General features: G+C 44.9%; 1 protein-coding gene across 1 annotated transcript; it reads right to left on the bottom strand.

Moving 5' to 3' along the window:
- Positions 1–7: 7 nt before the first annotated feature.
- LOC127071988 (neurotrimin-like) lies at positions 8–16,058 on the bottom strand. The gene is made up of 5 exons (XM_051011958.1): positions 15,203–16,058; positions 9,320–9,471; positions 7,267–7,477; positions 6,608–6,904; positions 8–6,529 (listed from the first exon to the last, which is right to left on the bottom strand). Exons 1-5 carry the CDS (start codon positions 15,270–15,272, stop codon positions 6,345–6,347), a joined length of 915 nt encoding a protein of 304 aa, XP_050867915.1. The 5' UTR covers positions 15,273–16,058; the 3' UTR covers positions 8–6,344.
- Between the last annotated feature and the right edge of the window lie 8,970 nt (positions 16,059–25,028).

The following is a 25,028-nucleotide window of genomic DNA, read 5'->3' as shown; positions in this document are numbered from 1 at the left end:
GTCCCTCAACGGTTTGGCTTACTTTTATTTAGTATCCCGTAAGTTCATAGTATAATGTTCTTCATTAAGCTTTATGGTTCTTACACACATAGAACGGGGCAGTTCTTTTTTCTCCCTTTGCCACGATAGATCGAAAACGGAAACGTTCAAACTTGTACGTATAGTGTACCTCAACGTGGAGCTTGCTCCAAGGGCACCGTTTCATTTCTTCGACCGAACGAACGGTCCTCCCTTGATACCCAGATAATTTCATAGTTATATAGATCAAAGTAAAAAGAGAAATGAATTCGTCTGGGTTTCGAAGTAGAAAATAAAACTGGAAGATGATTAAAGGGTGCGATGCCCCAGGAGCGTACCGTCCACACCTGTACAAAACGAGATTCAAACTTATACGTGTGAAAATGGCGGATAACGAAGACCTGTTTTTTTTTTTTTTTTTTCTTTTAAACTTGCGAATCGATAATGATCGGTTTTAACATTGATTTCTTTTTTTTTTCCTTTATTATTTTTCTTGCTCAGCCATTCCGCCAGGCACTCCCGACTTTCACGCCGCTCTCACGCTCATTCTTCTTTCGTCCTCTTTTTCGCAGTCCTCGGCATCATCTCGTAGATCCTTTAAAGTTTATTCTCGTTAAACCATAAAGCGCGTAAGGTGTACGAATTAGAATCCACGAGACGAGGCTTTCTTCGAGGAATTTTTTTTTCTCAATGTTTTCTTCGTACTTTTTATTTCCTCTCTTTTTTTTTTTTCATTTTTCTTTATTTTTATTCGACTTCCGCTTATTCGCTCGCTCGACAAAGTGATCTCCTTTCTCCTTTATATCCCTTTTCCATTTCTCCGCATCGTATTTTTCGTCGAACGTTCGAATTGGCAGATATGACGTATTAACGATTAATTAGACCCTTCGCTACGTGTGTTTGCCGCGTATTGTTAACGTGACGATCGTTATATCGGAGGACTCTTGAGAAATAATCAATCGCTCGTTGGATAAACAATTTCAGATCGAAGTTCCCGGGGTATCCCTTTTCAAATTTCTTTCTTTTCCATACCTCGAGACCCAATTATTTCAGGAGCTTCGATCTTTTCTGATTCTTCTTGCGTTTCTTCTCGAGGAAACGCAAGAAAAATCGTTTTGTCGTCCCGAGGGTTTCGATCGACAACGAAAGTGTACTACGAGTCTCATCTTCCATCCGATCCTTGGCAGCTAAACGTACTTTCAGCGATCGGGTTACACGCGCAAAGGAAAGAGCTCTATTACCGGCGAACGATCCTAAATTGGATCGTAAAACGTATTCCCTACGGTCGAATCAACGTCGAAGTTTACGCGGCGAAATATTTCTTACTCCGACGAAATAAATCGTAGAGATCGGAGAGAAAAGTTGTCAAAATCGCAGGCAGACTTCGAACCTTCTGACGCGGACAAAAAATTTGTCTCGCGCCGAAGCGGAGATTCGTTTTCCTAGCTCCAACGCTAAAATCTTTATTCGGCAACCCAGTTTCGAGACGGACAAATTCTCCACCGAGTGCCGCTTTCGCTATTCTCTCCTTCTCCCTCCCCCTCTCTCTGTCTCTCTCTTTCTCTCTCCCTGTTCCTTTTTTCTTTTTTTGATCGTTCCGGGCCACCGATCAATTTTCTTCTCATCCGTTCAACCATCACGATCGAATCTTACGCGCTGATTCGACTCGTTAACGCTATCACAAAAGTTTTAACACGACTATAGACGCGTAAGAGCACATAGACGAACTTTTAGGACGGTCAAGCGTCGCTCGAATTAAATTGCTCTCTTTCTCCTCTCTCCGTCTTTCTTTCTCTCGAAATTCGTACCGCGACTCTCGGGAATCGACGTGGATCTTGGTCGATTGAACCAAGGGGAGCGGATCGAGCGCTTTCAACGTTTTCGGATCGATCGATCCTTCTCGAAACGAGTCTACGGATCGTTCGACAAAAATCGGAGCTCCGATTTTTGGAACGCCGATAAGAAGATGTTTACAAAGGTTATCGATTAATCTCGATCGACGAAAAAACGCATCTTGTGCCTTCTCCGAGTCCGCTGCCCGCTTTGGCTTCATCGAGAAAACCAAAAAACCAACGAACGGCGGTGGCCTCACCGTCGTCGTACGAGAACGTAAGAATTCGCGACACTTAAGAGCTACAATAGACGTTGGTACAAAAATTCAATGCTGCCTACGACGTTATAGTTTATGTACCCTAGACGACGTGTGTTCTTGTGTATGTTTACGTGTTGTGTGTATCGTGTATGCGTACATGTGTGTCTATTTATTTCTCTTCGCCGTTACCTCATTTCGCTTTATCTCGTGTTTCTCTTCCTCTCTCTCTCTTTCTCTCTCTTTCTTTCTCTCGCTCGCTCGCTCGCTCGCTCGCTCGCTCTCTTACACACATACACTCTTTTCATTTCTTCTTTCTCGTTAACAAAGGAGCGACGAGGACGAACACGTTACGAGTTTCCTTCTTCCACCCGGCGAGGGGAGGCCGCGTGAAAAACGCGAAACGGAGCTGCGCGTGTTTTAATTGTGGCCTCGAGGTGCTGTTGCTGCTGTTGCTGCTACCACCTCCTCTTCTACTTCTTTTATCTCCAAAGTCTACGAAGAGTGGCCTCGCGAGGCGCGGGAAGAAGGAAAGGAAGATACAAGAAGTTGTCCCCAGTCGCCCCTTTTTATTCGAAAGTGCGTCATTCGACCAACGCCTTGTCGCGTCAGTCCAACGAACCTCTCGCTATCTCTCTCTCTCTCTCTTTCTCTTTCTCCCTCCCCCTCTCTCTCTCTCTCCCTCTCTCTCCTTATCTATCTTTCGACCGCTCGTTTGCACATTCAACGAACGCACACTCATTCTCCACACGTTTTCCCATATTTTTTTATTCCTCTTGTACGCAAGGCATTCACCCATCCAAGCACGCAAATACACGCACGCACTCGCAGAGGCACTCGCGCACGCTTTCTTCTTATTATATCAGACAATATATCTTCATTTATATCCGTTTAAGTCTTACGCTAGGCGTTAATTAGTGTGTTACATCTAGTCGCGTGTGGCCGGCCCGTGCTATCCTCGGACCCTTTTTATCCGATTGAGGATAAACGCGTCCTACCGTTCTCGCCTTTTCTTTTTTCTCTCTTTCGAGCAATCGCGCACAAGAAGGAACATGCGCGCGATTGTGTGCCGCCTTCTCTATCTCATTATCGCGAGAAATTCGTATCGTCGAGAGATCGGCCGCACGGAACACGACTCGTGGAAGAAAACAAAATTCACAAGAATGGACTAATCAAAGTTCTTATGACTTTTACTATTGTTTCGCGATTTTATGAAAGGTTGAAATCGCTATTGTTCCGACGGGAAATCTCTCTCCCTCTCTTTCTTTCCTTCTTATAATTTTATCTTTTCTTTTCTTTTACACGATTACGTCAAACCGGTTAGCACAGGCGGCCAGACCCATTCCAATGCGTTTACGATCCGAAAAATTACACAGTAACGTTATTTATCTTTTTTTTTTTTTTTGTTTCTTTAGTGTAACACGTACGGCATATCGTTAGTTAACGTTACGTTATTTATATACTATGTATTTACAATCACATGAATCGTAGATATTCTAAACGTATCGTTCATCTCTCTCTCTCTTTCTCTCCCTCCCTCTCTCCTCCCCTCTCTCTCTCTCCCTTTCTTTCTCTTACTTTCTCTTACTCGATAATTTTCTTCGTCGCCTTTTCCTTCGTTACTCGCTACTAAATACATCAGCCGACACCCTACGATCTTCTCGTGACACTTTCGCGACGATGCCCTCTCTCCGTCGAAGGGATCGTAACTTCCCGTTGGATGTGCGCCTCTGGTTTACTCGACGAGCTGAAACTTGTTCAATACTCAACACCATTGTGCAACGTATCTGCGCGCGTACACATATACATACACATATACATATATATATTTATCTGCTCCGTTTGTATATATATAGATACCTATATATATATATATATTCATTTATATATATATAATATTATAAAAAACAGTACTCTCCCTAATACTCGCGAGAAGTAAAGCAAACTCACGAAAGGGCCTCATCGACGGAAGAGAGCCCTTTTCAAAAAGCTTTGTATCCGTCCTTGTCATTGTGTAGCCGTCCGTGCGGATCGCGAGATACAAGATGAAAGCCGTTTCTTTCCTTCCTCTTTCCACCAACGACGAATCGGTTGTTAAATGATAATGGTCGAAAAAAGACGAAGAAAAAAAAGCAAAAAAGCGAGAGGTTTGACACCTTTTGTAGTACTCTAGGAGTCGCACGCACGCACGCACGGTTACATGACACATTTCGATGTTTCGTGTGTATACTCAATGCGCTTTTTTTACCGACTGTCACATTCTCGTGACATCGTGGATCGACACGAGAGAATCACTTCATTTTCTCTTTCTTTTCCATCTTCCAGTTTACGCGTTAAGTCGTTAGAACGAATCTTTGACCGAGGACGAGAGGAATTAAAACGCGTTTCTTTCCAAGGGACTTTTTTTCTTTCGATAAGAAAGATTAATTATTCGATGACTTTAATTAAACGCCACGAACTTCTCGATTTCGTCGACTTTGATCAACTTCGAGCGAAGATCACGAAAACGATTTCGGAAAAAGATCTGATATGAAGGGTCGACATCGACATTTGATATGAACGTTTTTCTTTTCGGTTAATTAGAGGTGCTCGTCGTTTTCGTATCGATAAATCGATTTTCGCTCTCGGGTAAAAAAGATCTCGCTGTAGGATGGCTCGACTCGCGACGTTTTTGGCGTTACGTCTAATCCATCATCGACGATGGAGGGAGGATTTTCTCGGCCCGATTGCAAACGAAGACAAAAAAGGAAAGCAAGCAAAAAGGTTTGTAGCCGCCACGTTCTCTCGCTACGATCTCTCGCTACGATCCTGCAATGAAAACGGTATAGACGTCGAGTATAGACACGCTTTGCTAATCGATCGCTATGGAAATATAATTAATCACATCGTCTTTACAAGTTTCATCGAACAAGTTTCAATTCTTTCGAGTGGCGCGGACGAAGTTTCTTTTGTCTTACATCATTCTCTCTCTCTCTCTCTCTCTCTTTCATTCTTTCGCGTTATTCTTCCATCGTTAACTACCGTCGACTCGTGACTTCATAGTCGGTAATTAACAGAAATTACGAAACCCTTCGATGACCTCGACAGGACCTCCACGATCGTTCTAGTGACGCGCGATCATCGATTATCGGGGGGGCATCTCGTTATCGAGATCTTTATATTTCTTTTTTTTTTTCTTATTTCTTTGAACTTTCTCCACAAATACGGGAGCACGAAAACGGGAAGATCGTGATACAGTATAGCGTCTGAAGCAAAGGAAATAATAATGATCGTTGTGCCATCGGTTCGCTTCGCAGATATATAATTTTTCGTTGCTGAATTTAGCTTCTTTCTTCGTTCGTATATTCTTTAAAAATAGAACGTAGGCTTCTACTCCATCCGTCGTTTATTGAAATAACGAAATTGGTCACGATCCTCGCGTAATACGTTCTCGTATACAAGGTAGCCGGCCGTGAGAAGTCACGACCTGCTCGAGAAACTCGCGCGAATCCAACGAAAAATCGTCACGAGTTATCTAATACCTAAGATACTAACGGCCGGATCATACTGTCTCGATAGACGAAATGCATCTCTAATAATTTTAGAATTTCATCCCGCGGAAAGAATTTTGGACCTTGATATTGCTGATCGATTGACAAGACTGTAACTTCAAAGGTTTACGCTATAAATGTGCAATATCTCGGTACCAAGATTGTTCGCTCTTTTTTTTTCCTTTTCTTTTTCTTTTTTTTCCTTTTTCATTTTTTAGACCATTATTCCTCGAATGAATCGCCACTTCAACGAACGATCAACGACTAATATCTCGCACTCTCCGATTATCCTTTCGGCTCGCTTGCAAAAAAAAAAAAATTAGCGGTCAGTCTGCAGCGACGATTTAGAAACGATGATCGTTCTTCTCCGAACTCGTCGACTCTCGTCCTTTTTTCCTCTCTCGCGTGTCCGTACAGAAGTTTTCGATTCTCTCGACCCTGTTCTTCTCTTCGAATTCTTGTCACATCCTAACTTTAACGCTTTTCAAGCATCTTCTCGATATCGAACGATCGATGGAAATCTTTATTCCTATCTCTCCCCTTCTCTCTCTCTCTCTCTCTCTCTTTCTCCTTCCCAAGAAATCCCTTCGACGTGAGGTTAAGAGACACAACGTTTCATGGCCGAAGATAATCGATTCTCGCGCGCACGCTCGCTAGCTCGCTAGCTCGCTCGCTCGTTCGTGCTTGGTCCTTCCCGATGATCCTGATTATCGTTCCGGCGTAAAGTAAGATGGATTTTTCGAGTAAAGGACCATGATGGCCAGGAGGACAAGGATGTAGTTTCGACTTCCGTGACTCGAGTAGAGCGTGACCACTCCTACGAACCACCAAAACGTATGACAACCGCCAGGAGCCGAGCTGATTCCTCTTTGGATCGCCGCTGGATGTTCTCCTGAAAGAAAATGCTTTCACTTGGTAAATCTTTTCAAAGAAGAGAGAGAAACCAACAAACGTCTTTCCCTCGACTCACCATTCAGAACATGAAGTTGCACGCTGGCACTGTCCAAATTACTCGGACTGCAGGTGTAATTACCAGAGTCTTCCCGCCTGGCGTTGCGAATCACGAGACTGCTAACCGTATCGTGATCGATCCTTTTAGTCTGGATGTCGATCTTACCCTGCTGATAATTGAGAACGCGATCGCCCTCGTGATACCAGAAGACATAGAACGGCCCCTCGAGAGATTGCTTTATCATGCAACGTATTGCGACCGTGCTTCCAGTTTTCACGTACATGTCCCGGTCTCCCAGGATCTCGATTTTTGGCACTAAAATATCAAGAAGGTACCGAACGTATTTCCACCCTCTCGCAGTTAACCCAGTTATCAAGCAATTTTTTTTCTTTCTTTTTCTTTTTTATTTCATTTACGATCATTATCGAGGTATCCTCGAGCGTTAAAAAGTTTAGCGTTCGTCTTAACGATCGGACCCGCCGAACTTTTCCATCGAACGGAAGCGAGGAAAAGCGAAAGTGTACCGTCGCTAAACGAACGCTTTACTTTCGTTCGCTTAATCGCTCAGCTCGCTCGTAAAAAAAAAAGGAAAGAAAAGAAAAGAGAAAAAATTCGTTCGGAAGAAATAAAAAGCGAGAGAGGTAAGGCTCGAGAGTGTTCCTCTTGGCAAGGCTCACCGACGATGTTGAGCTTGATAATGTGACTCTTCTTCGGATCCGTCGAGATTTGGCACTCGTATTCGCCCTCGTCCCGTGCCTGGACGTATTTCACCTGCAACGTCCAAGTGTCCGACGCGTCCGCGAAGATCGCCTGGAACCTCTCGTCGGGGATGAACATGGTCCTATCCACGGAGAGTATGTGCGAGTCTCTTCTCCTGATCCACGAGACCTTGTCAATTTATTCCAATTAATTACGCGACCGTACTTACTCCTTATTTTCATAGATTCCTACCTACGTGCATAAAAAAGCGAATAAAGAAACAAAACGATCGATCTCACTCTACGTTAGAAAGCACGCGTTTGTTTCACCGTCACGGATAAATAATTTCTACGATAAACTTCTTACTCGATTAAAAAAAAAAAAAAGACAAGCTCGTATATCGTCGTATCGTCTTATTATCACCCCCTTTTCTACCCTTGTCAGGAAATACTCCGTCCGAGTAGTAAAAGAAAATTCGTCGGAACGAAGGAAGTTTCCGCTTCGCCAGTCACGATCACAAATCATCCCGGTAACCTCCTGGCTCATATATTTATTCCGAAGAGGCGGTACAACAACAAAAAAAAAAGAACGAGGAAGAAGGTAGAATATAAATATAAGCGAGGGTAAGGAGGAAACCTCGTCGTTAGGCGGCCACGATCGATCTTTCTTTCTCAACCCTCTCCGACCCTTTCCATATCTTAATGTATCGTCCATCGACCGGATATTTAAGCGAGTCTACGTGCCGCGATAACTCGGACCTGTCGTACATACATACATACTTAAATACGTATCTACGTGGAAAGCACAAAGGGAAGGAGCATTTAATTTCTCGGCCGATAAGCATCCGGTAGTATCGCGAAGCAAGGTTCTTAAATCCCTTAAATTAACGCGCGTTTTCCAAGACGATTATACGAGAGTCGCGTGTCGTCGTACGCTTTGTCGTCGTAGGCAGAACTCTCGTTCCTTCTTTTTCTCTTTGTATATACACCAAAGCTCGCGAGTCTAAAGTTCTGTAACGAGAGATACGGGAGCGACGTTCCATTCTCGGCACGAGAAACTTTTATCGTCTTTTCTCTCGTTCCCTCACTAGCGTCTTTTTTCGTTTCACCTCGTTCGAAGGTATCTTCCGAAATAATCGCATCATCGTCTCGAATTCGGCTTGATGGGTGAAGAAACGAAGGAACGGATCGATCGAATGGTCAATTTCCGACGAGGACGTTATACGTATTATCGTTTCCTTATTCGTTCGTTCGATCGAAGGTACGCGAAACTTTCTTCCGAATCTTCTCGTCGCTTCTTTATTTTGTTCGTCTTTTCTTCTTTTTTTTTTTTTAATACGATACGAGTTACGAACCAATTATTTTACGCGATATGTCGTTGGAAATACATTACGTAATCGTTATTATTCATATATCGATATATCAACGTATTGCTCGTTTACGGGTTACGAGCGCCATATCGTCGAGCTCTACCACTGTGGACTATTTGCGGCCTTTAAGTCGGCCAGCAGCTCGAACCGAAGAGAGTATTTTTAACTTGCGCATCGCGAAAAATCAAAGCAAGGTCGAAGCTTATCGAGCCGTCGTTGCGTGTCGTGCGTTTACGCGCGATAAGGATCGACATCGAAAAGAGAAAAATAATAGTGTCGCTTTGTGGCTACGCCCTGGCGGGTACGCCTCGCGGGTGCGCCTCGAAGGGAAAGAAAAAAGGAAGGGGGAAAAAATTTTTACAATTAAAACGTATATCGGTGGCGTCTAAAAAAAAAGAGAAAGAAAAGAAAAAGAAACGGAGGTTTGCCCTGAGAACGCGCAAGTTTTTATGGAGTTTTCGATAACGAGCCTCGACGAAAGCTTTCGTGTGCTCGGTAGATCGGTAACCGTTCGAACGTCGAAAAAGAATCGATAACCGGTATAGCTGTCGACGAGCACACGAAGCCGTTTCGAGACGACGCAAATTAACGTAGAGTCAGAGGGAAGTCAAGGTTGCAAAGAAGAAAAAAAGAAAAAAGTGAATTACTCAACGTCGACCTACCGATTTGTTACCGAGCTGTCGCACTTTGCACGGTAGGTACGCATGAGAGCCTAGTTGCGCCGTTATGTTCGTCGGTGAGTTCGAGTCGAAATACGGACCCGTGTAAATCCCGTCGAACCTCTTCACCAAGGAATGCGATCTGGTGCTCACACCTGAAACATCGAATATCGATTTTCTCGTTAGTAAACGTTCGACTCGATCTTAGAATCGAGACGTGGATACGTATGTATGTACATGGACGTAGATAGGACACACGTCGAGATCGTCTACGTCTTCCCCTCTAGGTAGAACCTTGTACGGATTCATTTACAATCGACTTCTCCTTGACAAGAGACTGCGAGCTGTTAACGCACCAGCCAGCCGAAAAACCCGCAAAGGAGATATGGAAACGTAACGTGACCGCGGTATAATAAGGCGAACGCAAAGGGCTCTCGACGATTCGTCGTTGGAACAAAGCGCGCGAGCTCCGAGTATAATTACATGAAGCGCAACGAGAGTACAGCAGGTAGACGCGTATATTCCGTGGTTAAAATATACACGAAAGTGTCTGTGCTACGTCGGCACCACCATCAACGCCATTAACTGGAACGCGCTACGATCTCTGCATTAGGAAGGGATTAAAAAGAACAAAGCTAGAATTACGCTTTCCTTTGTTATCCTTTCCGAGGGAGGAAAAGTATAAAGGGTTTGTCCTCTGCCCGAGGGTACGTTTCTTCGAATAAAAAGTGCGGTATAACGCCTAAAACATTTTCCCTCGTATTCCAATTACTTTTGCGCGAGCGCGTCCTAGCACCTTTTACCGGGTACCTTTCTTTTGCGCTTCTCGATGCTCTCGTACGCGCCACGAGTGACGACGAAGTAACAAAAGGAAATGCGAGAGAGAACGAGAGAAAGGACCAGTCTCGCCTTTCCGCCCGAGTCGAGCTCCGGCAAGAATGCTTTGCGAAATAAATCCTATCAGGACCCTGCCGAGTTACCTCGGGGAAATGGATACTAATTCAGGGTATCTCGATCCGAGGAATTCAGAGCCGGATCAGCAGCCTTCGGTCTCGAGGAATCGCGTGGGCTTCGTTCCAACGACCTTGAATATCCTCGCTTCCTACCTCAGTCGCGGCAAGAGCAAAGCGCGCGCTATCGTTCTTCCGTGGTACATTCGTTCTTCCTAGACGCGATCGATTTACGATTATTTTATCTACATCCTACGATACGTTCGCAGGTATCGTAGGCGATATTTTTCAACGCCATACGGGGACGCCTATTACGGGGAGTATAACATCCTACGTTATATCTTTACTCCAATTTCGCATTTTACGATAATAACGGAACGTGGGTTAAAATAAAAGTAAAAATATCGACGAATTCTACTTTTAGTTTCGCGTAGCGTTTAATATCCAATCGACCTATCGAAGTTTTCTGAATAAAAAGAGAACGAGAAGGGAAAAAAAAATGGGAACGATAACGATCCAGTTTGCTGGAATACTCGGAACTGGGTCTCGTTAGCGTAGCGAGTAGTCGAAAGTTGGGTCTTTGTGTGCGCATCGGTGGCAACGCGGAGGAAAGTCTACCGATATGATTGGGCGTCATTATTCTTCCGGAGCGGACGAGGCAGCTTGCTCGGAAGAGCCGATCCCAGATGGTCCGTGTGTGACGACGTGCATGCTTGACACGAATACGCGTAATTTCTCGTGGAAAGCCTCAAGAACGGATCGATGGGAAGGAGGTAAGAGGAGGGAAAGGAGTGAGTGTATGGAACGATGAAAAAAATTAAGATCGTCGATGACGATCGGCCGTTCGACTACTCGAAAATGGAGAAAATCTCTCGCGGTAGACGATTAACGCATCGATTGTGTCACGAAGGTCGCCAATCGATTATCACATTTTCTTTTCCCTCGATATCTAGACCGCGTTGAAAGGACGTGCGGCAATCGATATAAGATATTTATTGCGAACGTTACGATCAAACGCTTATCGCAACGTCGATACGCGAGAAATGTATTTCTTAATGCGTTTCTATCATCTAGCAGGAAGATTTTCGAACGGACTCGAGCGTGCCCGAGCGGGACGAAAGGGTGACGCGACGCGTCAAAATATACCAGGGATATGCGCATCGAACGCGGAGGAGGCAGTCGTTTTGCAGAATACTCGATTCGGTACAAAGGATCCCAAGGGATGTAAAATCTACGCAGAGACGCGCACGCGCCTGTTCGCGATTCTCTCTCTTTCTCTATTTTTTTCTTTCTTTTTTTTCTCTTTCACCGCCACCCCCTCGAAATAATTTGCCTATCCGCAAGAAAAAGGGGCCACACACAAACAGCGGTCCTACATACACAACGTTGCTCTCTGAGACACATTTTTCATTTCAGCCCTCGGAGGCATGGCTCTCTCTCTCTTTCTCTCTCTCTCTCTCTCCCCCTTTCTCTCGTCAAGATTGTCGTAAATGCTCGGAGCGAGGGACATGGAGGAAGACGTGTGCCACTCTAGCGAGGGTAGAGAAATCGCTCCTCGTCCTTTCCAGACGAAGGGAGACACTAGAAAATAAGAGAGAGAGAGAGAGAGAGAGAGAAGGACGATCCGAAACTAATTTTCCAGCGGGAAGAGAACGGTAAAGCTTGGATATAATCTCTTTTGATTTTCATCGAAGCGTTTCATTCGGGAAATCATAGCCACCCGTGATTTGTCATCGTTAGGCTAATACGTCGAAAGAAGAGGATGGAAAATATCGTAGAATTTCGAGGGTTCGTAGAAAAATATTTTATTCGATAAGTTCCATGAGAGAGAAATCGAGCGCGAAAAAGGACGCGGAGGTTATATGAGAGAAAGAAAAGGAAGTAAATTTCTTGGAAATGAAAGGAAGATTCGTCGTAAGGTATATTTCCCTGGAGATGGTGAGTCGAGCCGACGTAAAAAGCGACGAGGGTCGCCGGGAGGTTGCGTCCTCCTTTTCACTTTATTAGAACGACACGTACGCACGTTGCTCGTGCAACTTTACGACGTCGTCACGTAGCTCCAAACCACTGCATGAATCTAGATTTAGGATAGTCTCCTTGAATCGCTGACTCTCGATTTTTATTATAGCTTTCTCGCGACAAGCCTTTTTTTCTTTATCTCGCATACGTCGGAATCTTTGGCTCGTAGGCGAACAAAGATCTTTTATGATTCTTTTCTTTTTTTTTTTTTTTTTCAAGAAAATTTAAAAGAGAAAAATGTCCGTACTCTTATTTACCATTAATGTAACTCTTTCTCCTTCTCGTCGGCACATTCTCGAGTCGATAAAAAGTCGCGAAATAAGGGAGAACTCGATCGAGCGAACAACGGGGGGATGCACGACGAAGGTGGTGCTGATGTGTACCTGGTCACGAAGTAACGCGTTGCGGTAAGTCACGGGTCATTTATCAATTTAACGCGATCATACGGGCCGTAGGTAATAAACGTTGATACGTTACCACCGTGCTAAACTTTTCTACGTTAAATCGAGCAATTGCAACAAGATGCGATGGGATCTGAGATCGAAATGAAAAATGGAATTTTTCCATCGGACGAAAACGTAATAAAGAACGGTGCGTTGCGCCGTTCCAACATATTCTCGAAAAGGATTTCGTATTCTTGGAATTAGCATTAGCGTTAGCGCGATAAGAAACTAGCGAACACGCGAGTTTGCTCGGTAGTCTCTGGTCGGCACGTTCTTCGAACTGATTTTCCATAGAATCAGGCACACGTCGTTGCCACGACAGCATCGAAGGCCTAGCAGAACGGAGAAAGGGACGCGAACGACGGAGGAGGAGAAAGAGGAAGTGGAAGGGAAAGAAAAAGAGAGAGAGAGGCGAGAATACGCGCGCGCACCAAAGCTCGCAGGAAAAGCTCGCTCGGCTAATCACCGTGAAGCATAATCGGCTGTTGCGGCGCATCGTGCCGCTACTCGAACTCGTTTTATTCCATTAACTCGATGATAGAATAATCCTCTCAAAGTGGATAGAATTGCTTTTGAATACGTAATTCGAATATGTTAAGGACTCTGTGAAATGACCTTTATCAAGAATCATTCGATCGATCTAATTCGAATTTCTTGATATCCAACATTATCGTTCTCGCGAGGCAAGTTCGTATGCTCTAAAGTCGTTACGTGTTCTTTACACAGGTATTATAGATACGAGTAGGATCAAAAAGATTACTTAATTTGAAAAGTTCCTTCAACAATAATAATTTCGTCGTACAAATTATCATCGATTTATCGACGAATAAAGATGTAACGATATTCTACGCCCCGGAAGAAACTCTAAGCGAGAGAGGAAATCTCGCTGTCGAGGTAACTCGATCAATCGTTCTTTTCTACTCGAATCGTTTTCCTTCTACGTGGCCGAATAGAAAATCTTTCAAGCACTAAATCGGAATTGAGAAATAATTGGCTTCATTGACGCGTACGTCCACCATCCTTGAATCCCCGAGTATCCTGAATCATAGTTACGTTGAAAGAGGTCGAAAGATCAACCGACGAGTCGTTCGATACTTTACGATGGTAAAAGAAGAAAGAAAAAAAAAAAGACGAGAACATTGTTATCTCATAGGTGCGAAAACATCGACGAGCTCGTACGTGGTTGCCTCGTTAGAAAAATTCTCGATATTGGGGCGAGCGTGCATAAAATTGTAAACTACTTTGCGTAACCTTTAGATGACAGGAATGTCACAGCGACGACGTATGGCAATATCGAAATACATGTCAGGGAATAAAGACCCCGAGTTCGACTGCATCGCGATCGATGCAGCGAAGGACGGATGGATGGATATATAAATATTTTTCTTTTAATATTATTATTACCATTAGCCAAAAAGGCCAAGGAAACTATCGCGAGTCGAACAAACGTTGGGAAAGTTCGCGCCACTGGGATAAGAGAGCAAACGGGTCTTTCAAAGAGGCAACGGGCGAGATGGAAAATACATCCGAATCGATTCCAATAAAACTAGACAGGTCGCGAGGTCGAAAAATAGCTCGAAAATCCAACTGCATCGGGCTTGATGCAGCGAAAACGTGGAATCGATATACGCGCTCGTGAACGACGTCACGAGATAGGAAAAGAAAGAGTCTTTCCGCCCCGGACGATGGAATCATCTCGTCGACACGGTGACCCCACGAGAGAGGAGAGAGAGAAATACAGAACAGATGGAGGAGAAAAAGAAAACTGGAGAAAGAAGATAGATAGATAGATAGATAGATATATATATATATATATATATATATATATATATATAGAGAGAGAGAGAGAGAGGGTGTAAAGGAGGGCTCAAAGAGGAGGAGGGCGGCTTACAATGCAATGCCGCGGCGCGACAAACAAGGGTGGCGCTAGATACAATCCTGGACCGGGTCTGGAACCAACCTCCCTCGCGTTCTCTCGTCCCTGCTTTTCTCTCCTAGTCTTTTCGATATTCCCGACTCTTCCTTTTTTTCTTTCGATCTTAAAAGGATCATCGATCGCGAGTATCATGCGAATCTCATTGTCTGAAGAAGCACTCGAAATGAAAGTGAGGCGAACAAAAGAGACGGAGATAGACGGTGATGATAGTGGCGATGAGCGATAAAAGACGGACACGCGTGCGAAAACGCGCGAGAACGTATGCACGCGACGCGCACGGAGACAACAACACAGCTACACCCGAAAATCCGATCGATCCACCACCCGAGCACGGACTTCTCCCTCTCTCTCTCTCTCTCTCGCTCTCTCTCTCACCCTCTCTCTTCCTCTTTTCTACCTTGGTCACACGAATCCAAAGATCGTCGATTTCTGTCCTCTTTGCGTTCGCGAGATTTATAACGGAACGTGTCATCGTAGTTCGACTCATCCCCACCCATTTCCACAGCCTCCTCTCGATCCTTTTTTTTTTTAATCTTACCGGTAATACCCAAAAGGATCCAACAGACGAGGCACAGGACGTAATAGTTGACGTAAGAGGATCTCCTCATGATGACGACGACAACGACGAAGACGACGACGACGACGGTGACGGCGACGACGACGACGACGACGACAACGTGGATGTCTTCGACTGATGGTCAACTGACATCTCACAACGCGCACCACACCGTCCTGGTGCACCACGCCACTCTCTAGCCTGTTATTTCTCTCTCTCTCTCTCTTTCTCTATTGCTCGCGCGCGCGTTCAATGCTTCTTTCTCTCTCTCTCTCTCTCTCTCTCTTGCTCTCTCTCTCTCTCTCTCTCTCTCTTTCTCTCAGTTTCTCCTAATCCTTCGTCATCTCAACCGCGTTCGTCCTCCGCAGTCGGTGTCGCTACCAGACGTCGTTCATGTCTTTCTTCCTCCTCTTTCTCTTTCCACTGCACAGCTCCACCGACAGCGACACCTTCTCGCAATATTCTTTCTCTCTTTATTTTCCCAACTCGTGAAAGTGTCTATCTTATCCGATTGGCACCTTTGCGACGACACTGTATCACATATTATGTTACGTCGCGTAAACGATACGTTGCCGTTGCTAATACTCGACGCGAGAGAAAGGAGTCAAGTCTCTTCGTTTTCCAATTTTTTTCGTCTTGCGAAAGACCTCTCGAACCTTTGTATTTTTTTTTTTTGCTATCTTCCTCGCTTATATTTTAATGACACTTACGGAGGACAGCGTAGCCTCCAGATAACGCACGGCCGAGTTTTGCGTACAGGTCGTCTGCGGTTCGTCGTCCCGGGCGAAGCTCTGAAACCGCCGGGCCTCCGGTGGCACTGCCCGCGCCCGCCCGGGGATTCCGCGCAGGCGTCCTCTCTCTCTCTACTCCGCCGATCACTCAGCCTCCTCCTCCACCTCCTCCTCCTCCTCCTTGTGCTGCTTCTCCTCTTGGTCGCCGCGCGTCTACCGCCTCGCCAACGAACCCCACCATCTCCTTCGTCTATTTCTTCTTCTTCTTCTTCTTCTTCTTCTTCCTCCTCTTCTTCGCCGACTCCCTCTCCCTCTCCTTCCCCTTTCACGACGTAGGCTACGTCTTTCTCCATGCCGTTCCTCGCACGTTCGTTTACTACCCTCGGCTCTTCGTACCAATCCCTCTTTCCTTCGAATTCTTCTCTCTCTCTCTCTCTCTCTCTCTCCCTCCTCCGCTCTTCGATGCTCCCAACGCTCATGTACTCTTTAACGCTTGCCCTTCTAGACTCCATCTATCTTCCATCTTTGTTTATTCAAAGCCAGGCCTACCGATTTGACGCCATCGACCTTATCCCTCGATCGTTCTTCCCCTTTCGTTCGAAACTCTTTATTCGTTTCTGGCCTTCCGCGTTCGCTACGATTCCGAACGAGATAGCCGCGGCTGGTACAAACGACGTCGCTTCTTTTAATACTTGCCTCGTAACGAGCACCATTCTCGAGCGTTTCCGTATCGCCAAAAGCAAAAAGAGTATAATAGCCGGTCGCACCAACGTCGGAGACACCGGCCGTAATATTATGCCGTGTGCGGTTAATTACGAGGGTACCTGCTCGCGATATATTTGCTTCCTCGCGTCTACCTGAGCCGTTTTAGTTCGTAAATAATTTTAACGTGTCAACGCGTTTGAACTTTGCCCCGTGTAAATCTCTCCTCCTCCTCTTTCTTCACGAGATTACCTTTCAACCAGTCGTCGGTGCTCTTTCTAAGCGGCGAGAAAACTTTTGGAATTTAATTTCAATCGATAAATATCTTTAGAATAATTGTTTGACGCATCGGCGATCGAGATGAATAACGAGAGGAAGCGAACGGATGCATTATGCGATCACGCGCTTCGAGATAAAACAAAGTTGGTATAAGGTCGCTAGGTAAAATGTATTTATAAGCTTTTATTATATCGAGCCTCGGCGCATATTGCATTTGACGTACATACTCGTACATGGACGAGAATAATACGCACGTTTCATCGCGAGCCGGCGTTTACTCGATCGCTTTACAAAAGTAATTTTTTTCCTTTTTTTCTATGGTGTCCGTGGACATCGTGATCGCTGGCGGTAACGATTACTCTTTCCGAGAAAAAGCGCGGAAATAAAAATCCTTCGCTTCTGCTATTGTTCGGATAATTGTCACCAACGTGGATACGTCACTTCTTTGTATACGCGTCTCTTTATACGTTACATGTACTTCGTTCGAGAGTCCTTTTGCGAGAGCGTTTTACCGAAATTAAAAGTTTACTCGAGTCTCGTACGACGGAAAGTCGAATATTTTCCATGCGACGAATAATACTTTCAAAGGGAAAATGACGATAAAGAGAACGGAGATGCTTCTTCCTCGATGCTTTTTCAAACTTTCATGTTCCTTACGACTCTCGTTTCCTCCTGCATCCTCTTTCGCGGAGACGTATCTCTTGGGTCCAATTTGACGGGTTCTTATAGTGTTAACTTTATCTTGCTCGACGATTCCTCGGCACGGAGTACCTACTTTACGCTTTTCAAGCGAACTTATGAACGGACGAACGACTTTCTTTTCTCTCATTTTTCTCTCAAATTCCTTAGCATATTTGCATCCTTTGCAACGCTCGTCGCCGAAGAATCGACTTCGTTTGAGAAAAGTTCCGCCGAGAACTGCTAATTTCTGCGCAAAGGTTCTATATTTCTCACCGAATTCGTATCTCCTCTTTACGCTCGCACGGATTCCTTTCCAACGAGTCCCTTCGACCGCTTCGTTAAGACACGATAAAAATTCGATCGACTCGATCGCGATTGCTTCGCGTCTTATCGAATGTTTCCATCTAATTTTTTTCTTCTCGACTGATCGATTATTCGATCGCTTCCTTGTTGACTCGATGAAAGCGTTAGTTCGATATAGGTAGTCGCTGTATCGAATAACTCGGCGAAGACTTAACCCGCGATAAAATCAGCCAACTTCTTCGCGCGACGTCGAGCGCTCGGCTCCTCGTTGAAGATTGGAAAATTCCAGTTTCCGCTTCTACCGCTATATCGCGATACAAAATTAATTAGCCGCGTCGAAGGGTAGAGGTGGGACGAGCGAGCGAGTAGCTCCGCGACGTCTGAAAGATGCGATAAAATAGAAAGTTAAACTTTGTATCGAGGAAATTGAATAATGAGAGGAGAAACACTTTCCATTTTCCCTGGAAAGATCCGTACGTTGCCGTTCCCAACGTATCCGGGATATCTTCGATCGTTGATTCGTCGAGATTAAGCTTTATCGAAGACACCGTTCGCGCTTCGAGCAGGAATTTTCGAGCGAGAGGAAAACCTAAAGACTCGGTGGTAGAGCGTGGAAGAGAGAGGTGGATTATCGAGTCCGTGTTGGAGGCGAAAAAGGAGGGACGATGGTCTACGTGCCAACGTTTGGTAAATTGCATAACTTTTCTCGTCGGTGATCAGACGGTTTGCTCCTCTATACAACTTACGCCATTTTCCTTCCACCGTCGGAGATTTATCGTGCAGTCCTTTGCCTTTCTCTCTTTTGGAACCTTTCTCGGAGTTACGTAGGTAGAAGTTTCGTAAATTTTTCTATCTTATTTCTCCCTCGCTCTACGTTTTACCGTTAAAAGAAGAAAGAAGGGAAAGGAGGAAGAGGGATGCAATCGAGAGATCGTCGAGCTATTAGCTCTAAAATTGTACGTACCCCTCGATTCGTACGTAGTCGTTGATTTTTCTTAGATAGAAAAAGACTTTAGACTTTGCAAAGAAGCAACGCGAATATTTGACGACGCATTATCGATGCGGTACGCGATATAAGAGGTGAAATTCTACGGGAGCTTTTTGCATCTACCGTTGGCCGACTTAATACGGGGTCAAGGTTACCAAACTTCTCCAACTTATTTGTTTCGCGATTTTCCTCATTACACTTCACAAAGTACGCTCCTTCGATTCTGGACTTTCAGCTTGTCCCGGTGTTTTCATGCTCCGTATATCGATCCACGTAGAACGACGAGCGAAACTTCTCGTCGAGCTCGCTCGTTAATTGGCTTCTCTTCGCGAGAAGAGAATCTTCGCCTCGCTATTGTAGAATAGCCGAAAAAGTCGAATGATATACGTATACATATATATATGTATATATAAAATAGGATATATATATAAAATAGTTACCGTCGCGCAGAAAAATGCATAGAGACGTCGAGTCGTGCCCGAAGAATTTCAACCTCGTACAAATTTTCTGCCTTTCTCGCAAATTTTTTTAGATGGCTACACAACGTATCTGAGATATATCGAATCCGCGAATCATTCTTATTAAGTGCGCGAAGACAAAAGAAAGAAAAGACACGGAGAGCTTTCTTCGAGATTACCGTATCGCAAGGGGAGAGAAAGAGAGTAAGTAGCGTCGGTCCCCTTGACGCGCGTGTACGCACGCAGCCCACTCGTCTCTATCTTCACGGCGAGAAAAGAAGGTATTCTCACGACGTTGCGCTTTATCGTTTTCCCGGGGCTCTGCGTAAACGTTCCTTCAAACATGCTCGAAACGCGACATTTATTTCGAGGGTTTCTCGAGTGCGTGTACGTAGGCAAAGTTACAAGATGGAGAAAAAGAAAGGATAAAGAGACAGAGAGAGAGAGAGAGAGAAGGGAAGGGGGAAAAAAGAAAAACGTTTTCCGGAATAGGAGCGTAAACGTCGCGCGCAGCTGCAAGAAGTGCATCAGACTGCTTCCTGTCTCGTCTCCGCCGTCGGAGTGGAATCTCTTGCAGTTGCTTCTCTTCTTTCTTTCTCTCTCTCTCTTTTCCAGCTCGTTGAAAATTCTTTCGCCCGTACGAGAAAAACGTCTCCTCTCGATTGGTAACATAGCTGTGAATGCCGGAAACGTTTCCCTATATTTTTACTGTTCCATATACGCTCGTACGAGCGGAATTCTGATGGTGGACAGAGAGAAACGAAAGCAGACTCGTCGTGCGAAGCATGCCACTCGCTCCAACATTTATCTTTGAACGACAAATTCGCCTTGTAACGAGGAACGACGAAGGTGGCCCGTTATTATTTTATATTATCGCTAAACGACCGGACCAATTTCTCGCTAGCATTACCAGCTACTGTACTTATCACGGTGCGTTACTTAAATCATTTTTCACGATGAATTTGCTCACGCCATACGCTCGTTATTCTCTAAAAGTAATGCTATCGTACACGCGCGATTTTTCTTACCGTATTCCTCTTACATAGATGCTAAATCGTTCTCGATTCGACGCAGGCTCTTTACGAAAGTTTTATCAAAATTGTCGAAATCGCGCGCGTTAAGCGTATACATTCAGTGGTGGACGTCGCGTCGCGTCGCGTCGGCTCGGCTCGGTGGAATTTTTTCACGGGACGATGACTGGGCACTCCTCTTCCAAGACGAATAATTAAGGACGTTACGAGTAGTACCTGAATATCCGAGATAATTGGATAACGCGTGGGAAAATGAAAGTTTTTATGCGCTTCCTATGTCTCTCTTTTCCTTCTCATCTCTCTTCGTTCGTCTAATTTCCCTCTCTCTCTCTCTCTCTCTTTCCCTCTGTCATCTCCCCCCCCCCCGTACTTTCGCTTATCCTGAAAGTTCGGTTGTACGGACCTCCGTGAAAACACGTAAAATAAGTAAGCTTTTCCGTTTAACCCGTGGCATTCGCGGGCACGCCATATCGATGTAGTTTGTCATACGCGAAAGCAGGAGCAACGACGTTATCGCTCTTACGATTAATACCTTTGACAAATCGAGGCGTCAAAAGAGGGAAGGAAAAGGGGGAGAATTGCTGGAACGAGGTTCGAAGAAGTGACATAAACGGAGGGTGGAGAGAAGAGGGTAAAAGAAAAGAAGCGTCTACTCTATATCGACGAAGAAACAGCCGCTCGTTTTCCTTTCCAAATTGCTTGGAGGGTAGAAATTCTGCGCTTTAAAATAACGTCTCGTGGCTCCTTCCGAGCCAACTATACCTATCGCGTATCCTCGAGGACCGACGTTAGGAGCCTTTTTCTTTTCCATCGGCAAATTTATCGCTCGTTACTGATAATCAGAGTCTCTACGTACCGAACATTACGCTTTAATCGAATCTCTTATAATTAGGAACCGCAAATCGTACTAATCGGACGTGAATTTTGTCCAAAGCAAAAAGAACGATAGAGATGAAAATATACGAATATTTACGAACGCGATACTCGAGAGTGCTATGAAATTCTCTTTGTTGTTGAAAAAAGGGAAGGAAAAAGAAAAAGAAGGTAGTACCGCGATATCGTTTTCAAAGATCTCATTTTATTTCCCGATAATAAGATACGATAAGAGAAAGCATACGCGTAAACGCGCACCGTTGCTGGAATTATTACGCGATATAATGTATCGTTCTCCGTGGAACATGCGTTTCTCCATGAGCGAGCTCGTATGTCTCTACTCTATATTTCTGCGTATACGTATCGTTATTCCTATAAATGTAAGTTATACGTTTACACATTAGATATACAAGCGAGATACGTTTATTGCACTTGGAATATACTGTATATTGCGGTCGCGACGTGAGAAATAAAAGAAGAGACGATAAGTCGTTCTTATTTCCTTTCTTTCAAAATCCCTTTTTCCTTTACCAACGAAACTTTGCCTTCTGGAAGATAGATTTTGCAATTCTACCTTATTAGCTCTCGAACAGGTGATACGACGTACACTTTCGCCCGACAACTGGTTTTTTTTTCTTAACGAAAAACGAAGACAATAATAAAGAAGGGAAGACAGAGGGAAAGATTAAAGAGTGCGAAAGAGGGAAAAAAATCGTATACGATATCAGGGAGGATCCTTTTTCCATTATCGTTAATGGATCTGTAGAAAATAACGTGGAAAACGAGGTTTCTCCGAGCACGAGGAATTCTCGTGTCCATTCCGGCGAATTTAACGATTTCGGGACGGCGTCGTGCGTTCGCGTTTCGCTTTAAAAAATAATATCGAAGGATTTTGGTGCACGTTTACGGGCAACGATGCGCAAGAAACGTACGTGCCTTCTCTCGTCGGGTCGGTTTCCTCGTTTTTTAAACGATCCGCGGCTTCTACGCGGAGCCGTTGCTTCCTTCCCCTGGCCGCCATCGCGGTGCCTGCTTACGCGAGCGTGTGCATTGTAGTCATTTTTTCAGTCTGGAAACGTCGCTAGCATGTCTTTTCTGCAAACAATCGGGTCACTGTTACGGTGCGATTGTTGACGAGGAAAGAGAAGTAGAAAGGGCGAAACGAACGATGAGGAGGGCCGAGGAAAACGACAGAGAGAAAGTGAGAGAGTGAAAGAGGGACGAAAAAAAGAGACAGATAGAGAGATAGACGGAGTCAGGAGAGAGAGAGAGAACGAAGAGAGCGGCGAGAGAGTCAGCCGACGAGACCTTCGTAGAGCCATTCTAATTGGGGCAGATGTTAATTAAGGCGCGCTTAGGCAAAGACGACGAGGCGACTACGACGGTTACGACTACGTTGACGACGACGAAGATGACGACGACGACGACGACGACGACGACGACGACGACTTTATTCGCGAAAATAATGATCTTCCCATTATCCGACACTGCCGTCCGTCCTTACTCCTTAACCATTGTACTCTTCATCGTCCGCGTTATCGTCTTTATTGTCCTATTCGATGAGGATTACTTTCCTTTTTTCTTTCTCTTTTTACGAGTTGACGCTCACCGATAAGCAAAAGGATTAGCGTGGCGATAATTGAGATCGCCAAAGCACGATATAGGAAATTTCATTTTTAATCGAAACTACTGTCTCCCGCTATTAACTTTCATTTCTTTCTTCTCCCAGTTTTGTAGTCTTTTTATGGCTTCATTAAGCGGAAAGGGAAACTAAATTTTTATAAGTGGATCGCAGAATAAATACGAGTAGGAACAGCTTCGTCTCTCGATTCGTCTGGTATTTTAAGCGTTGCTCGCGACGCAACCATCGAAGTACAGTAACTACGAGCGAAAAGTCGAGAGAAATCCTATAGAAAATCCCATAGAGAAGTTCGAGCGGGCTCGAAAGTCACGCTCGTCGAGAGGTTGCGTCTGACAGCGTCGGTGGTACGTGGGTATAATAATCTCGCAGAGAAAGAGCGAGAGACCCCTTTATACTTTTGTCGCTATAGGACGATTTAATGCAACACGCAGCGAACCATCATCCTTTCTCTCTCTTTCTTTTTCCGGCTCCCTCTTTCTCTCATTTACGCTACCTGTCTAGAATCCTCGTCGTCATTATTATGATTCGCTCGTCCATAATTCACGCGTGTAGACCGGCGTGCATACGCGCGCACACGCTTGTGCAAAGAAAGCGACGGTAGACGTCGTCGGAGTAACGTATGCCGTGTAATCAACGCGCGAGCTCGTGCGTTTATCACGTTGGCCGTCGATCACCCCTCGTCACCGTCGTACTCCTCGACGTTTCCTTCGACCTCCTTTCAAAATCATTCCTCTTTTTTCCCTTTCGAGCGTACGCACGAACGCGTGCGCAAACTTTTCTTTCGCGAAGGAAAGAGAGAAGAAAAGACGAGGAAGAGCTGATAAATTCGATAACGTCGTCTACATCATGATTAATCGTAAGATCTTCAGATGTAAACGTCGATAAGCGCCTATTTTAAACTCGTACGACGTACGAGTAGGAGACTATGGTAATCTTTGAGCGTACGTGTGAGTTAGCGTCCGTGCTCTACTCTGAAACCTTTTCTTGCGCCCACTTTTATTTCTCTTTCGCTCGAGATAATAATTTACGTCGATGAGATCGATTCGTTCCCCCTTACCTCGACGACTGCCGGCACCGTCGTCGATCGAGCTCTATGATAATACCTGCGATACTCGTAACTCCGAGAACACTTATCCTCGAGACCGAAGAAGCGAAGACGGGCAGCGACGGAACAACGTTGGAACGTTCTTGGATCTCCTGAATAATGTAAAACGGGTCTCGCGTTGTTAACGCTGCAATGAAACTAGTCCCGAGTGTGCTAGAATTACGATTATTATTCTTCGAGCTATTCGCCCTTCCTCCTAATGTAACTCGCTAGGACAGCTACCGTTTATATAAATCCCATCCTCGTTCTTTGAGCGGTACAAGAAAATATCTAAGTAAATAAACTGAGTTCGCGACATTGCGACTTCCGCTATATCGCTTCCACTAGAAACGCGGATCTAAAATACAACTTGATTACCCGACGACACGCGAATCTCTCGTGTATTCATTCTCTCTCTCTCTCTCTTTTTCACACACATACATATCTGACGGCAATTTCTCGAAGCGAATTCGCACTTACGATTCCGCAACGACGGACTACCCTCGTAGTCGAATATGCGTCGGAATCCGTTAGCACGGAATTAGCTTTACGATGAAATTGCTTGGTGAATATTTGAATCGGTCGAAAGCGCCCATCGAAATAGTTTCGTCCGTCTCGAATTACGGTGGTTAGCGATCGCGTAAAGCAGACCGATTCTCGATCGTTCGAGATCTATATTTGCACCGAATGCACATTCCCATGACAATGCGTTACATTCGCGTTAAACCTTAGCCGTCGTTACGATCCAGCCACGATTTTGTCATACGATATCGCGAAAAGATGCCGTTGTCACGTAACGCTATCGTGGAATAATAAAAAAACGCTATAGTCTTTTCGGAATCGCGCGAACATCGTAGATGTTTTTTGTTGGCAGGATCTGCGAGCAAAAGTGGAAAGCATTTGGTTGCCACGCTATAGTTTCTCTCTTGAGGGCAGAAATCCGATACTCGTTGAACATCATGATCCTGAAGGATACGCGAGTGGAAAGCATGCCTCTCGATCTCTCGACCGCATGTATAAAAGGAATCGATCACGG

This window comes from Vespula vulgaris, chromosome 1 (genome assembly GCF_905475345.1).
Source record: "Vespula vulgaris chromosome 1, iyVesVulg1.1, whole genome shotgun sequence".
Classification (NCBI taxonomy): Eukaryota; Metazoa; Arthropoda; class Insecta; order Hymenoptera; family Vespidae; genus Vespula; species Vespula vulgaris.
Note: the sequence above shows the minus strand (reverse complement) of the source record. Positions and strands in the feature narration are given on the sequence as shown.

Coding starts and splice junctions, on each gene's coding strand:
- LOC127071988 (XM_051011958.1), bottom strand. CDS start 15,272: ATGAGGAGATCCTCTTACGTCAACTATTACGTCCTGTGCCTCGTCTGT. Junction 9,472..15,202: donor GATCCTTTTGGGTATTACCG/GTAAGATTAAAA, acceptor TCGATGTTTCAG/GTGTGAGCACCAGATCGCAT. Junction 7,478..9,319: donor GACAGCTCGGTAACAAATCG/GTAGGTCGACGT, acceptor TAAATTGACAAG/GTCTCGTGGATCAGGAGAAG.